The sequence below is a fragment of the Sus scrofa genome, chromosome 11 (assembly GCF_054392235.1).
Source record: "Sus scrofa isolate SSC_HxYL_T2T_F1_AM1 chromosome 11, Sscrofa_HxYL_maternal_Yorkshire_Landrace_v2.0, whole genome shotgun sequence".
NCBI classification, from domain to species: domain Eukaryota; kingdom Metazoa; phylum Chordata; class Mammalia; order Artiodactyla; family Suidae; genus Sus; species Sus scrofa.
The window spans coordinates 6,008,006-6,022,323 of NC_139393.1; the positions used below are offsets into that span (position 1 = coordinate 6,008,006).

Consider the following 14,318-nt stretch of genomic DNA (forward strand, 5'->3'; position numbering starts at 1 on the left):
CAGGCGAGGCAGACCCCCTGAGAGCTCTGAGCTGGAATCACACCTGGAGAAGCGGGGGAGGGGAGACAAGACAAAGAAAGGAAAGACAACTTGGCCAAGGGCTTCGGCAAGAGGAGGAGAAAAAAACCGCAAAGCACCGGAGCTTATGCGCTGCAGGGGGCTGAGCTTCAAAGGATGAGGGGAGGGAATCCAAGCTCCGTCTCAGCGCAGAGAGCGGAAGTCCTCCTGGGCTCTTCTGCACCCAGCCTGGAGTCCCGGAGCCTTGCAAAAACCTAAGGAAGGAAGGGGGCGAAAGCCATGCAGGCGTAAACAGAGCATCTCACGTGGGCCCAGCAGGTTCGTGAACGCCAGTTAAATCTCACACAAGGTTGATGCCACACACAATTCAAGAAGCAACATTTCTATAGTAGAAATTTTATTTCCATTCATAAAATATATCACTAAATAGCTGAAAAAGGTACATAGTATTTTAAAACATAGATTTAAAAAACTCATATTAGCTTCTCCTTAGCAAAATGCTTTGTCTCATGTATGTACAAGAATATACTATATTTCGGGCACGCAATTTCCACTCAAGCCCGCCGGAGAAGGCCTTTGGTCATAGCTAGATGCTCCCGGAGTTGCTCACCTCTTCTTGCCTCGTGCAAAGGAGGACCGGGATTTTACAAAAGTCCCTTTGGAAACAAGAGTACATACAGAGAGCTTCTAGAGAAAAGTCCAGCAAAGCAGCAGCTGAGAATATATTTTCGTTTAGTGATGGAATGAATCTCGTGATGATCTACAGCCTGTTTAAGGTAGGCAGGGGGAGGAGGTCCGCAAGACTAAACCGTTTCTCTACGAATCTTCAGCCTGTGGAGAGGGTGGCCCTGAATCCACCTGTCTGCTGAAAGGTCGCCTGTTTTGGTAGAGAGGACGTTCGGAAGCGCGGCCATCGGTGTTCTGGTACATCTGCACGTGAGGAAGAGAGAGGACACTGAGCAGCTGCTGGCTGAGACTCGCATGTCACATCCCTACATTGCAAACTGCTTTTGCTATGGATAGATCTTAAGGATATTCCACAGAGCGGCTGACAAAGCAAATCTGTCTGGTCCTCTTATTAACGGAGAAATTCAGAGTCAAATATTTGAGGTCATGATTGCTTCTTCTCTTAGATATAAGACCTCCATCTAGAAATCCTAAAGCCGTGCAGAAAAACCATCAAAGAGAAAGGCCACAAAAAGAGATCTCTTGGAGTTCCCGTTGTGGCTCAGTGGAAATGAATCTGACTAGCTTCCATGAGATTGCGGGTTCGATCCCTGGCCTCGCTCAGTGGGTTAAGGATCTGGCATTGCCGTGAGCTGTGGTGTAGGTCGAAGATGTGGCTCGGATCCCGAGTTGTTGTGGCTCTGGCGTAGGCCGGTGGCTACAGCTCCGGTTTGACCCCTAGCCTGGGAACCTCCACATGCTGAGGGTGTGGCCCTAAAGAAAAAAAGAGAGAGATCTGTTGTTGCTCTTTTTTTTTTTTTTTCTTTCTTTCTAGGGCCACAGCCACAGTATTTGGAAGTTCTCAGGCTAGGGGTTGAATTGGAGCTGCAGCTCCTGGCCTCCCCCACAGCCACAGCAATGCCAGATCCGAGCCTCATCTGTGATTTATGCCACAGCTTGCGACAATGGCCATCCTTAACCCAATGAGCGAGGCCAGAGATCGAACTCGCATCCTCACAGACACTATGTCAGGTCCTTAACCTCCTCAGTCACAACGTAAACTCTAAGATCTGTTCTTTATGCAATAAATACAGAGAGCTGATTTCTTAGGTCTTCATTGGGATTTTGGTGATGTTTAAATTTTGGTCCAAAATGAAAACAGCCCTTCTTTTTGGTCTCATTATGAAGGTAACACACATTCATATAGATAATCTAGGCAATAAAAAAGACATCTAGGAGGAAAGCTAAAATGACCATTTTTGACACAGCTGGCTGCTCACGTATAATTTTGTGTCAGATGGCTTGAACTGCAGATTCTATGGTAGAACCTACTTTTGAGTCACTAATGTGCTGTTCATATAGTATATGCGTTAGGTCTTTTCACGAGCTACTAAACATGAGCAGGTGTCATCTTTTTTTTTTTTTTTTTTTTTTGGTCTTTTTTATTTAGATGTCATCTTTTTACGGGCATCCTAGGGTTCCAGGACTGAGGTACCATCCGTAGCCCTTTGGTGGATTGGCTGCATAATATCAACTGAAAAGTGCCCTCACGACCTTGTCTGCCTCCGGGAGAAATGAGGGAAGTGGACTTGCTGGACCAGAGAGGAGGCACACCTGACCTGGGCATCACATGGCAGGCTGCCCTGCAGAGACGCTTACTTCTTCCTGCTTATAGCACCTGCTCATAGCACCTGCTCTGGGGATGGGCTTCTCCAGAGCCTCAGCAGGGCTCGAGATGTGGAAGATGGCGAAGATCCACTTTTGAAATTCTCTTTCTTAAAGGAACTTACTAAACCCTCTTTTTTTTTTTTTTTTTTTTTTTTTGGCTATGCCCATGGCTTGTGGAAGTTTCCAGGCCAGGGATCAAACCCGTGCCATAGCAGTGACCCAAGCCACTGCAGTGACACCACTGGATTCTCAACCTGCTGTATCACAGGAGAACTCTGAGTTTATTAATTCGTACCGTTTTGTCTTTGTCTTTTTTTCTTTTTTCTTTCTTTTATGGCATGCATAAGCTCCAAGGCCAGGGATCGAACCCCAGCCACAGAAGCAACGACACTGGATCCTTAACTCGCTAAGCCACCAGGGAACTCCCATTTTGCCTTTTCTAGTGTCATGAATTCTTTTAGTTTCTCTCTTTTTTATTTATTGGATTGGTCGTGTTTTCTAAGGGCCCCTTTTTTCTTCGATGCTGAGTTTGAGGTTATATTTTCTCTTCTACATTTTCAGCGCCCATTTTATTCTTGGGTCTGTTTAACCGCGCGGCCGCCCCCACTGCCGAGCTCCCGCGGAGCCCACGGGACCTCTTCCCACCTTGAGGAGGGCACTTTTCCTCCTTCTTTCAAAGAAGCCTCTGTGCTGGGTTTTCCCTCTTCCGTCTTAACTGCTTTCATTGTCTCGGGGATTTTCCATAATTTCTGGTCCACAAAGATTTCCTTCTTGCTTTCAAAGGCAATTAGGGCCTCCGTTCTATTTTTCGAATGTACACATTTCTCATAATTTAGAGGGGCTTAGAGGAGAGGAGAGATGGCCTGAGTCAGGCTCCTTTCCAGAAGCGGGAGGCATTTCTGTCCCCTTCTCCCGACTGCTCAGTGATCCTGCTGAGTCACCTCCTAACTGGGGTCCTGACTTGTGCTTTTTTGCCTTTGTTTTCCCAAACCTGCTTTTATGCTTCCTTTCCTTCCTTCCATGCAGAAATAAGTGCTTTGTACCTTCCATATGCTAAGCATGATGCTGGCGGCTGGGTACACAGGTGAACCAAACAGACGCGGCCACTACCCGATTTCCATGCTGCTACTTATTCATTCATTTAATAACCAGTTATTGTTTCCTGATTATGAGGTGATGTAAAGATGAGGGCACATTATCCTTGTCCTTAGGAAGCAAGCCCAGGGGTGAGACAGACAGACCCAGAGCAAAACCATCACACAACACAAGTCTCAAGCAGAGTGATTTATAAAAGTGTTAGGGGGATTCAGAAGAAGGAGCCTGGAATCTGACTAGGGAAGTTAGGGGTGTTTGGAGAGGAGAGAATATTTGATCTGGCTCTTTTCTATATTTTTTTTCTTTTTAGGGCCACACCTGTGGCATATGGAAGTTCCCCATCTAGAGGCGGAATCAGAGTTGCAGCTGTCAGCCTACACCACAGCCCTGGCACCGCAGCATCCAAGCCGCATCTGAGACCTACACCGCAGCTCGCGGCAACACTGAATCTTTTAACCCACTGAGAAAGGTTAAGGCCCCTTTTAACCTTTCAGGCCAAGGATGGAACCCGCATCCTCACAGACACTGTGTCGGGCACTCAACCAGCTGGGCCACAACAGGAACCCCTCTTTTCTATTATTAGGTGTAATTGACATATACCACGCTGTTAGTTTCAAGTGTACATCGAAGCCATTCCATATTTGTACGTATTGCAGAATGATCACCCCGAGAAGTCTAGTTCATATCCTCCAGCACCCATAGCGATCTGGGTCTTTAAGACACATGTTGAAGCAGGGTGGTCCATTCTAAAGCTCTCATCGGCTCGTCATTGTCTGGATAATGCCTGAGCATGGGAGTCAGGGACCCCCTGGCTCTCAGGTCACACCACTGGAGGTGCGCTATAGCTCAACCGTGAAAGGACATTTTCTAGCTGTGTTCCTTCCCTTTCCTGCTTGTTCTCCAAGAGCCATTTGCCTTCCCTGGTCCGTGATGAAGCAGAAAAAGAGATTCGCCCAAGGCCTGTTTTCCGTCCAAGAGACTGGACGTGACCATGCTGGGAGGAGAGCTGCGTGGCGTGGCTGTGCAGAAGGCGCCTGCCTCAGAGGTGCCTGGCCACGCAAGTGGGGGCAGAAACCCCGTGTCTGCTCCCCAGCTTCTGGACGGGAGCCCCCAGTCCCCCCAGGAGTAAGAGGCTCATCCCAGTGTGCTCATCTCACCCAAGGGGGCCCCTCTTCTAACTCAGCCCCAGCTCATGCTCAGCACCCCTGATGCTGGGAGGGAAGAGAACCTTCCACTGCGAGGGGCAGGGGGCAGAGCGGAGGAGGTGGAGGGAAGGTGTGAGGACGGTCCCGGAGCTCGGGTGCCCTCAGCTGAGCCATCATCCGTGGGGAATTTGCATTCAACAATCCCTCGTGCCTCTGAGGGCCCCGGGGCAGAGGGAAGTGGGTTTGGATGCCCTGTGGATGTGAGGACATGACCGGGGAGCTGCAGGCCCAGACCAAGGTTGTCCCCAGCAAAGCCAGGCTGTCCAGGCAGCCTAGACCCTCCAGCCTGGTCACGCCAGCTCTGCACCCTGGTCCCTGCCCTCCTCCACCACCTCCTTGAGAGACACCTTTATTTTCCATTCTTTTTTTTTTTTTTTTTTTGTCATTTTGCCATTTCTTGGGCCGCTCCTGCGGCATATGGAGGTTCCCAGGCTAGGGGTCGAATCGGAGCTGTAGCTGCCGGCCTACACCACAGCCACAGCAACACAGGATCCACTACACCACAGCTCACAGCAATGCCGGATCCTTAACCCACTGAGCAAGGGCAGGGACCGAACCTGCAACCTCATGGTTCCTAGTCGGATTCGTTAACCACTGCCCCACGACGGGAACTCCTATTTTCCATTCTTCTTTCTCAACCCTGAGCCTTTATAGGTATTACTCGCCCAGCCTAGAGCACCCTGCTCGCCCCCATGAGCAGCCAAAACAGTGTTCACTCCTCACAGCCCGGCTCAAATAACACCGCCGGGGACCCACACCCATGACCCATGAGCACAAGTGACTCATGCCTTGTTTCTCTGTAAAACTCGGTTTATCTGAGTGTCCTTAACTGTTTACGAGTCATCTACTCAGGAGCCCGAGTCCTTGGGGGCTTTCCGCCTCTCCTGTGTGTCCTAATTCCCCGACAATAACTAAGTTTCCATTTGTGATTAAAAAAAAAAAAGTCACAATAGGAGGCGAAGATACACCACATCTGCACAGGTCTCGGGAGAGCCTCTGGAATTGAAAATGGACCCCTCATCATGTGGCAAAGGGGAACGGCCAATCCATTTAAAGACTCAGATGCATATTTAATTAGCTTTCATTTTTGTAATTATTTTTTTTTGTCTTTTGTCTTTTTAGGGCCACACCCGCAGCATATGGAGGTTCCCAGGCTAGGGGTCAAATCAGAGCTACAGCTGCCAGCCTACACCACAGCCACAGCCACAGCAGATTCAAGCCGCATCTGCAACCTACACCACAGCTCACGGCAACGCCAGATCCTTAACCCACTGAGCGAGGCCAGGGATTGAACCTGAGTCCTCATGGATGCTAGTCAGGTTCGTTAACGACCGAGCTGCGATGGGAACTCCTTAACTAACCTTTATTAACTGCTAAGTGCCCTCTACGGGCTGTCTTTGCACATCTATCATCTTATTTACTCCTTACAAAGTCATGAAGTAAGACTGGTTAATCCCCTATTTCCGATAAGGAAGCTGAGACGCCCCCAAAAAGCAAGTGACTCAGTTAACTCCTGTGAAAGGCACATAAGGGGGCCAAGATTTGAACTTCGGTCCTGGCAGTTCCAGGCCCCACCCTTCGCTTACTTTGCCTAGGGGATGGTTCCTTTAACCACATCAGGTGGTACAGGTGCCAGGAAGAGCCAGCAAAGTGACTCCAAGGTCCCAAAGTTCAGAGATCATCTAGCTTAGCCACCTACGTTACAGGTGAGAAAACTAAGGCCCAGAGCTGGTCTTGGGCTCTCAGGACTCCAGGCTCTTCCTAATGCCCCTCGTCGCCTGACTGAGTTGTACAGTTATGCCTCACGAGAGTGTCACGTTGACTGAGGAATGGTCAGTGGCCTCTGGAGGTCAAGGGTTCTGCGTTATTGACATGTCTAGTCCTCTGTCCTGGTCACTTACAAGTATTTAACTTCTGAGTCAACTGGCTGAAAGCTACAGGAAAAGTTGTGTCTCCCGCCCCCAAACACTTATCTGTAAGTACATCTAATCCCATACTTTATTTATTTATTTATTTATTTTTTGTCATTTTAGGGCTGCACCAGCGGCATACGGAGGTTCTCAGGCTAGGGGGTCGAATCAGAGCTGTAGCTGCCAGCCTACACCACAGCCACAGCAATGCCAGATCCAAGCCACATCTGCGACCTACATCACAGCTCATGGCCACACTGGATCCTTAACCCACTGAGCGAGGCCAGGGATGGAACTCGAAACCTCATGGTTCCTACTCAGATTCGTTTCCACCGTGTCACGACAGGAACTTCCCGTATAACTTCAAAAGGGCAACCGAGACCAACTATGGTGACACAGACAATTTGGAACCTTTGGTTCTCAGGATCTCGGCAGCAAGTGTTCTGAGGTCCTGCTTCCCTTTCTTCTTTTTTTTTTTTCGGGCTTCCCTTTCTTCTTTTTTTTTTTCGGGCCGCACCCTCGGCACATGGAAATTCCCAGGCTAGGGGTAGAATCAGAGCTGTAGCTGCTGGCCTACATCACAGCAACTCCAGATCTGAGCCGCATCTGCAAACTACACCACAGCTCATGGCAACGCCATATCCTGAATCCACTGCGCAAGGCCAGGAATCGAACCCGCACCCTCATGGATACCAGTCAGGTTCATTACCGCTGAGCCACAGTGGGAACTCCCAACTTCCCTTTCTAAGAATGCTTGATGAAAGGCACACTGCCGCTACCTACCGCTTCTTCTGCATCCGCCAGCTGACATCCCAAAAATGAAGTCAGGTTTGGGAAGGAGGGCCGTTTCCTGGAGTCAAAAGCCCAGCAGGACTGCATTATAAAGTATCTGTGAAAACAACAGAACAAGAAGATAAGAAATCCCAGGGAAGCGAAATGGGTCACTTTGCACTTAACGAAGCACCGAGGCACCATGTACTGCTGTGGAGCTTCTTATTTATGGGATGTTTGTCTCGAGGCAAGTATTCTACTAGACTTTGACCCCGTATCAGAAAAAAGGGCAAATTAGATGATGCATTTGGAACAATACAGTGTGGGCCGGCATTCAGGAGAAGGGTCCCTCAAGCAAAGGAACTAAATCCCAGGAAAGGTTCAGTTTTGCTCAGAAAACCCCCCGAAACCAAAAGCAGGAATTTTTCTTTGCCTTTCTTAAGAGGAATCAAGGGAATGCCACCCGAAGGAGTTTTACTTTTCTTCTCCGGGGTTTGGATGTGGACAGACCGTAAATTTCCAGTTTTAGCCCCTTTCAAAGTCTGGCTCGAACTTACATTTCTTCCGTAGCGTAAAATGGCTGATCCATTTTAAATCCGCTCTGGATGAGTTTGTAGAAATTAGCATCAGCCGGAATCCCAGGGTAAGGATTCACACCTGAGAAAAACAGGAGGGCGTAGAACCATCAGGGGACCCATCACCCTGCATCTGTTTATTATTCACTCAAAGAGCAAGCGTGCCCGTGGCTCCCCGGCCGGCACTGTGTGGTGCCAGGCTGCCTGCAGCAGGGCCCGGGTTCCTGCTGGAGGGCAGTTTACAGGCTGGGGGCCAGGGCAGATGGACAGACACCAGGCAATAAAGAGAAATGAGCTCAGGCTGCAAGAGAAGTAAGACTAGGGTGGCCCCGGGAGGAGGCGTTAGACATAGGAGTGGGGGAGGGGTGCAGAGGGAGGACAACGGGCTGGAGCCCAGGGTCCTGGGAACAGCAGACCTTACCAAGCGAGAATATTTCCCAGAGCAGTATTCCGTATGACCAGACATCGCTCTTAATGGTGTAGATGCCCTCAAACAAGCTTTCGGGAGCCATCCACTTGACAGGCAGACGGGCCTGTGTAAAATGCAAGAAACCAATGGTGAATGTTTTTTCTTTTTTTCAGGGCTGCACCTGCAGCATATGGAGGTTCTCAGGCTAGGGGTCGAATAGGAGCTATAGCTGCCAGCCTACACCACAGCCACAGCAACGCCAGATCCTTAGCCCACTGAGCGAGGCCAGGGATCGAACCCTCGTTCTCATGGATACTAGTTGGGTTCTTAACCTGCTGAGCCACAACGGGAACTCCCAATGGTGTATGTTCCACACATGGACACTCCTTCTCTTGTTAGCTGGAGGATCATATTTATTCGCTAAGGCCACTCTGAATGCTTCCCTGAGAAAATCCGATTCTTCAAATGGACATATTTCACTTTCAAATGAACATTCTAACATAGCAGCCTTCAACCAACCAATCGTAGTTCTTTAAAATTCAAGTTTGCCCATGGCCTCAGTGAGTTTCACGGTGGACACGTCGCACCAAGGAGTAGCCAGTCACTTGCCCAGAGGCCAGTGGATACTGGTCAGTGATCAGCGGTACTAGCGAATTAGTGGAATATTTTAAGCATTTCTTGGAAGGATTGTAGTGGAAATGGCATCTACAAAAATGTGGTGAGGGGAGCATATGTCATCACTTCAGAAATGACGTCAGGCTGGCTTCTGCGGCTCTAATAATTCCCAATGGCGAGAAAGGGGAGTTTTGAATTAGTACGACCTCAGGTTAGAATCAAGACCCCGGGATGGCTAGGTTCCTGGGGCCGAGCATTTTGCAGTTTTCTTTTTGCCTTTTTTTTTTTTTTCTTTAGGTCCACACCTGCGGCATATGGAGGTTCCCAGGCTAGGGGTCCAATCAGAGCTGTAGCCACCGGCCTACACCACAGCCACAGGAACTCCAGATCCAAGCTGCGTCTGCCACCTACGCCACAGCTCATGGCAATGCCTGATCCTGAACCCATGAGTGAGGCCAGGGATCGAACCTGCGTCCTCATGGATGCTAGTCAGATTCCTGTGAGCTAGAGGATCAGAGCCATGATGGGAACTCGTGCAGTGTTTTCTTTTCCGTGGGTTAAGGAGCCCTTCACCCCGTAAGCTTGAGCTGCCAAGGAAAAATCAAAGCTCCAGAAAGGACAAGCTGGGAGACTCAGGCAAGCTCGTCTGGTGAATTTGATTAATTAAAGGAATGAGGGGTGGTTTCAAATGGAATTCTGTTTCCTGCTTCAGAAACCTCCAGCGAGTAGGGTGGAGCCTCCACAGGCATGTGTGGCAGGCCTCCTGTTTATGACTGAAGCTACCATGATGGAGGCACAGATCCTAAAGCAGCTGAATATTTGATTCAATACAGTTTAATTTCGTGCGTAACATTTATTCGGCATTTACCCTGGGTTTTGTTGGTTTATTCCCACCAGTTAGCAGGTAAGAGAGACAAGAGAATAATCCACCGTGGTCACACACAGACAGACTTGGGGCACAGAACATTCATGTTCTGGAGTTACTGTCATGGCTCAGAGGAAACGAATCTGACTAGCATCCGTGAGGACGTGGGTTCGATCCCTGGCCTCACTCAGGGGGTTAAGGATCTGGTGTTGCTGTAGTGTAGGTGGCAGATGCAGCTCGGATCTGGTGTTGCTGTGGCTGGGGTGCAGGCTGGCAGCTACAGCTCTGATTAGACCCCTAGCCTGGGAACCTCCATATGCCATGAGTGTCGCCCTAAAAAGACAACAAAAGAGAAAAGGAAAAAGAGAACATTCATGTTTTAACTTGTGCTGTGTAATCAGGAGCAAGTGGCGTCTCTGGGCCCGTCTCCTCCACCACGAGTGGGCACTCTGAGGACTGAATGTCTATAAAGCTCTTAGAGTGGCCCTTAGCACCCGATAAGCCTGACATCAGCCTTCACTGTTACCACTATGTCACGAGCAGGGACAATAAGGCAGAGAAAAAACAGAACTCACAAAAAGGAATAGCCGAAAAGAACAGGAGCCTAAATCCAGGTATTGCAAATTCTTAAAAACCACATACTCTTTCAATGACCGCCCATGTCTTCACCTGGCATTGAGCAATGCTCTCCTAGGTAACACAGGTAGGTTCGCTGATGCTTTCTTTAGGTCTGCCTGTGCAACAGTAGCAGGATGACAAATAGGATGATGACATTTATTTATTTATTTGTCTTTCCTAGGGCCGCACCCCCAGCCCATGGAGGTTCCCAGGCCAGGGGTCAAATTGAAGCTGTAGCCTTTAGCCTACACCACAGCCACAGCCACGCCAGATCTGAGCTGCGTTTGCGACCCACACCACAGCTCATGGCAACACCGGATCCTTAACCCCTGAGCAAGGCCAGAGATCGAACCCACAAACTCATGGTCTCTAGTTGGATTCGTTTCCGCTGTGCCGTGACGGGAACTCCTCTTTTTTCTTTTTTTTTTTTTTAAGTGTGGGTTGCACGCGAAGGTCCCTAATTGATAGAGGAGATGCTGTTTTGCTCAACTTTTATTACAAATCGAAAAGTCCCTGAATCTGCAGAAAAACCCTTTAAGAAAGCAAGCTGATAGGAGCAAGTTTTCTGAGGTCACCCTGACTTGAGAACGCACTGTAGGAGTTCCCGTCGTGGCTCAGCGGCTAACAAACCCAACTAGTATCCATGAGGACTCCGGTTCAATCCCTGGCCTTGTTCAGTGGGTTAAGGATCCAGCGTTGCTGTGGCTGTAGTGTAAGCCGGCAGCTACAGCTCTGACTGGACCCCTAGCCTGGGACCCTCCATGTGCTACTGGAACGGCCCTAAAAAGACAAGAAAGAAAGAAAGAGAGAGAGAGAGAGAGAGAGAGAGAGAGAAAGAAAGAAAGAAAGAAAGAGAGAAAGAGAGAAAGAAAGAGAGAAAGAGAGAAAGAAAGAAAGAAAGAGAGAAAGAAAGAGAGAAAGAAAGAAAGAGAGAGAGAGAAAGAAAGAGAGAAAGAAAGAAAGAGAAAGAAAGAAAGAAAGAAAGAAAGAAAGGAAGAAGGAAGGAAGGAAGAAAGAAAGGAAGAAGGAAGGAAGGAAGGAAGGAAGAAAGAAAGGAAGAAGGAAGGAAGGAAGGAAAGAAAGAAAGAAAGAAAGAAGGAAGGAAGGAAGGAAGGAAAGAAAGAAAGAAAGAAAGAAAGAAAGAAAGGAAGGAAGGAAGGAAAGAAAGAAAGAAAGAGAGAAAGAAAGAGAGAAAGAAAGAAAGAAAGGAAGAAGGAAGGAAGGAAGGAAGGAAAGAAAGAAAAGAAAGAAAGAAAGGAAGGAAGGAAAGAAAGAAAGAAAGAAAGAAAGAAAGAAAGAAAGGAAGAAGGAAGGAAGGAAGGAAGGAAGAAAGAAATGAAGGAAGAAGGAAGGAAGGAAGGAAGGAAGGAAGGAAAGAAAGAAAAGAAAGAAAGAAAGAAAGAAAGAAAGAAAGAAAGAAAGAAAGAAAGGAAGAAAGAAAACAATGCACTACAAAGAATGGATAAGCAATGAAGTCCTACTGTACAGCACAGCGAACTATACCCAATCTCTTGGGATAGAACATGATGGAAGATAGTATGAGAAAAAAAATGTATATGTGTGTATGACTGGGTCACTCTGCTGTACAGCAGAAATTGACACAGCACTGTAAATCAACTGTACTCTAATAACAAAATTAAATTTAAAAATAAATAGGAAAATGAAAAAAATAGACCTTGGGGTACAACTAAATATAGACCTTGGTGGGGGAGGGGGGTGAGTTCCCACTGTGGCTCAGTGGTTAAAGAACCTGACCAGTATCCCTGAGGACTCTGGTTCCATCCCTGGCCTCACTCAGTGGGTTAAGGATCTGGTGTTGCTGTGAGCTGTGGTGTAGGTTGCAGAGGCGACTCAGATCCTGAGCTGCTGTGGCTGTGGTGTAGGCTGGCGGCTATAGCTCCGATTCAACCCCTAGCCTGGGAACCTCCATATGTCATGAGTGCGGCCCTAAAAAGACAAAAAAAAAAAAAAAAAAAAAAGACCTTGGGGTGCAATTAGAACACCGGAAAAAAAAAAAAAAACACTACACTGACGGCAGGTGTTTAGATGAACAATGACCGAACCCAAAACAACGGTATAAAACTGGAAACCTCACATTGCCCCGGATCACGTAGTTGGAGTCACTCATGATGTCGCGAGCCAGGCCAAAGTCACCGATCTTCACCACTTTCCCGTGGGTCACCAGGACGTTCCTGGCTGCCAGGTCTCTGTGAACGCACTATAAAGAAAGAAACGGCAGTGTCACTGACCGCGGTGTCTAGAGTCACGAGGGCCGCCTCTCGTCCCGTTTCAAGGTCGGTAGGAGCGATGGGACAGCAGTACATGTCATCAAGGCGTCTCAGCTCTCGAGGGCCGTGAGCGGTCATCCCGATGGGTAGCAAAGGGGGCGAACGATTCTTCAGCTGCTGTGGCTGCAGCTGCTGGTGCTGCTCATGGAACATTCCTGGGGGTCCAAAGGGCCCCGTTCTGAGAAAGGAAGTCCCACCTAGCCAGGTGCTGCATCTTGTTATAAACACGCAACGAGAGGGCCCTCTGCTGAGCTCCCCGTGCGGTGCTCAAGCACCTTTCCGGTGCAGGTGGAGGCAATACTATCTCTTCTGACTGGAAAACAGCTTTGGCGATAAAATGGCAAAATATTCTTTAAAAATTCGGGAATATACTAGAAGTTTGGGAAGATGGCCTAAAGTGGAATTAGAAGCAGCTCCTGCCAGAATGGAGGTGATGTGACTTGAATTTGAGTGGTCTGTCCAGAAAATTAACTCCGTGGAGAAAGACTTTAAAAGGAACAGGGCAGGAGTTCCCAGTGTGGCCAAACAGGATCGGTGGCATCTCTGGAGCGCTGGGATGCAAGTCCAGTCCCCCGCCCGGCACAGTGGGTTAAGGATCCAGCATTGCTGCAGCTGCAGTGTAGGGCACAACTGCAGCTCCGATCTGATCCCTGGCCCGGGGACTCCATATGCCATGGGGGCAGCCAAATAAGAAAACCAAACAAAAAATCAACCAGGCACCGGAAGCAAAGACCCAAGGACTCACTTCAATCTTTAACAAAGAAAAGCCAAAGCCGTCAAGGCTGGGATCCCTCTAGCTCTCCCAACCCAGGGTCCACGCTCCATCCACAGCCACACTCCACCCACTGGACCACCAGGCCTGCCGCCTGCTTCCGTCTCTGCTCATCTGCCCCAGCTCCTTGGCCTGAGCCCGAGGTGACCTGCAGAGAGGTGACTTGACCCCTTGGCGGATCTGCTCCTGTCTGGCAGCCGGTCCTCCTTCAGGTCCCGCCGCCTGTGACTTCTGCGTCACCCCCCCACAGCCATTCCCCCTCGGCCACACCCTCCCCTGGGCCACTGCATCCACACCTAAGGATGCCACTGCCCTCCCCCAATCTCTGTTTCCAGCGCAGACATTTCTCGGGGCTTCAGGCAGGAAGAGCCAAGCACCTGCTGGACTGCTGGCCTGTGTGACCCAGTGAAGCCACCTCCCAACCTTTCTCAACAAACCTCCCTGATTCTAGGTTCCCGACCCCATCCCAGGTTCCCTGCTGGTTTCTCTTTTCCGCCAAAAGTCTCCTCCAGCCCCGGCATGAACTCCTTCTGGACGCCTTTTCCGCAGGGCCTCCCCTCCCCCGGGTCTGACATGCCTGCGTCTCCCCCGAGTTGCCAGAACTTAGTTGAACGCAATATTTCCTGGATGACCCTGTCATCTGGGATTTGCTGCTGCCACCCCCACCCCCTTCAAGGATAAGATCTGTGTCTGTGTCCTGGCGCCTGTGTCACCGTGCCGGCCTGGCCCGTGCTCAGGTGATGCTGGATGGAGTCACAGAGCCTTAGAGGGACCTGAGAGGCAGCCAGAGAAGATGGGAGAAAAGGTGAACGGGAGACAGTGACAGGGTGACTCAGAGGGGAC

General features: G+C 49.3%; 1 protein-coding gene across 3 annotated transcripts in view; it reads right to left on the reverse strand.

The window, feature by feature from the left end:
* Positions 1 to 398: 398 nt before the first annotated feature.
* Positions 399 to 14,318, reverse strand: part of FLT3 (fms related receptor tyrosine kinase 3) — an 84,994-nt gene continuing 71,074 nt past the window's right edge. For all 3 annotated transcript variants that reach the window (XM_021065521.2, XM_084981308.1, XM_005668293.4), the window contains exons 20-24: positions 12,511 to 12,633; positions 8,330 to 8,441; positions 7,891 to 7,990; positions 7,346 to 7,451; positions 399 to 948 (exon numbers count right to left, since the gene is read on the reverse strand). In XM_021065521.2, the coding sequence (XP_020921180.1) occupies positions 835 to 948; positions 7,346 to 7,451; positions 7,891 to 7,990; positions 8,330 to 8,441; positions 12,511 to 12,633 (555 nt within the window). In that variant the 3' untranslated portion in view covers positions 399 to 834. The remainder of the gene's footprint in view (positions 949 to 7,345; positions 7,452 to 7,890; positions 7,991 to 8,329; positions 8,442 to 12,510; positions 12,634 to 14,318) is intronic.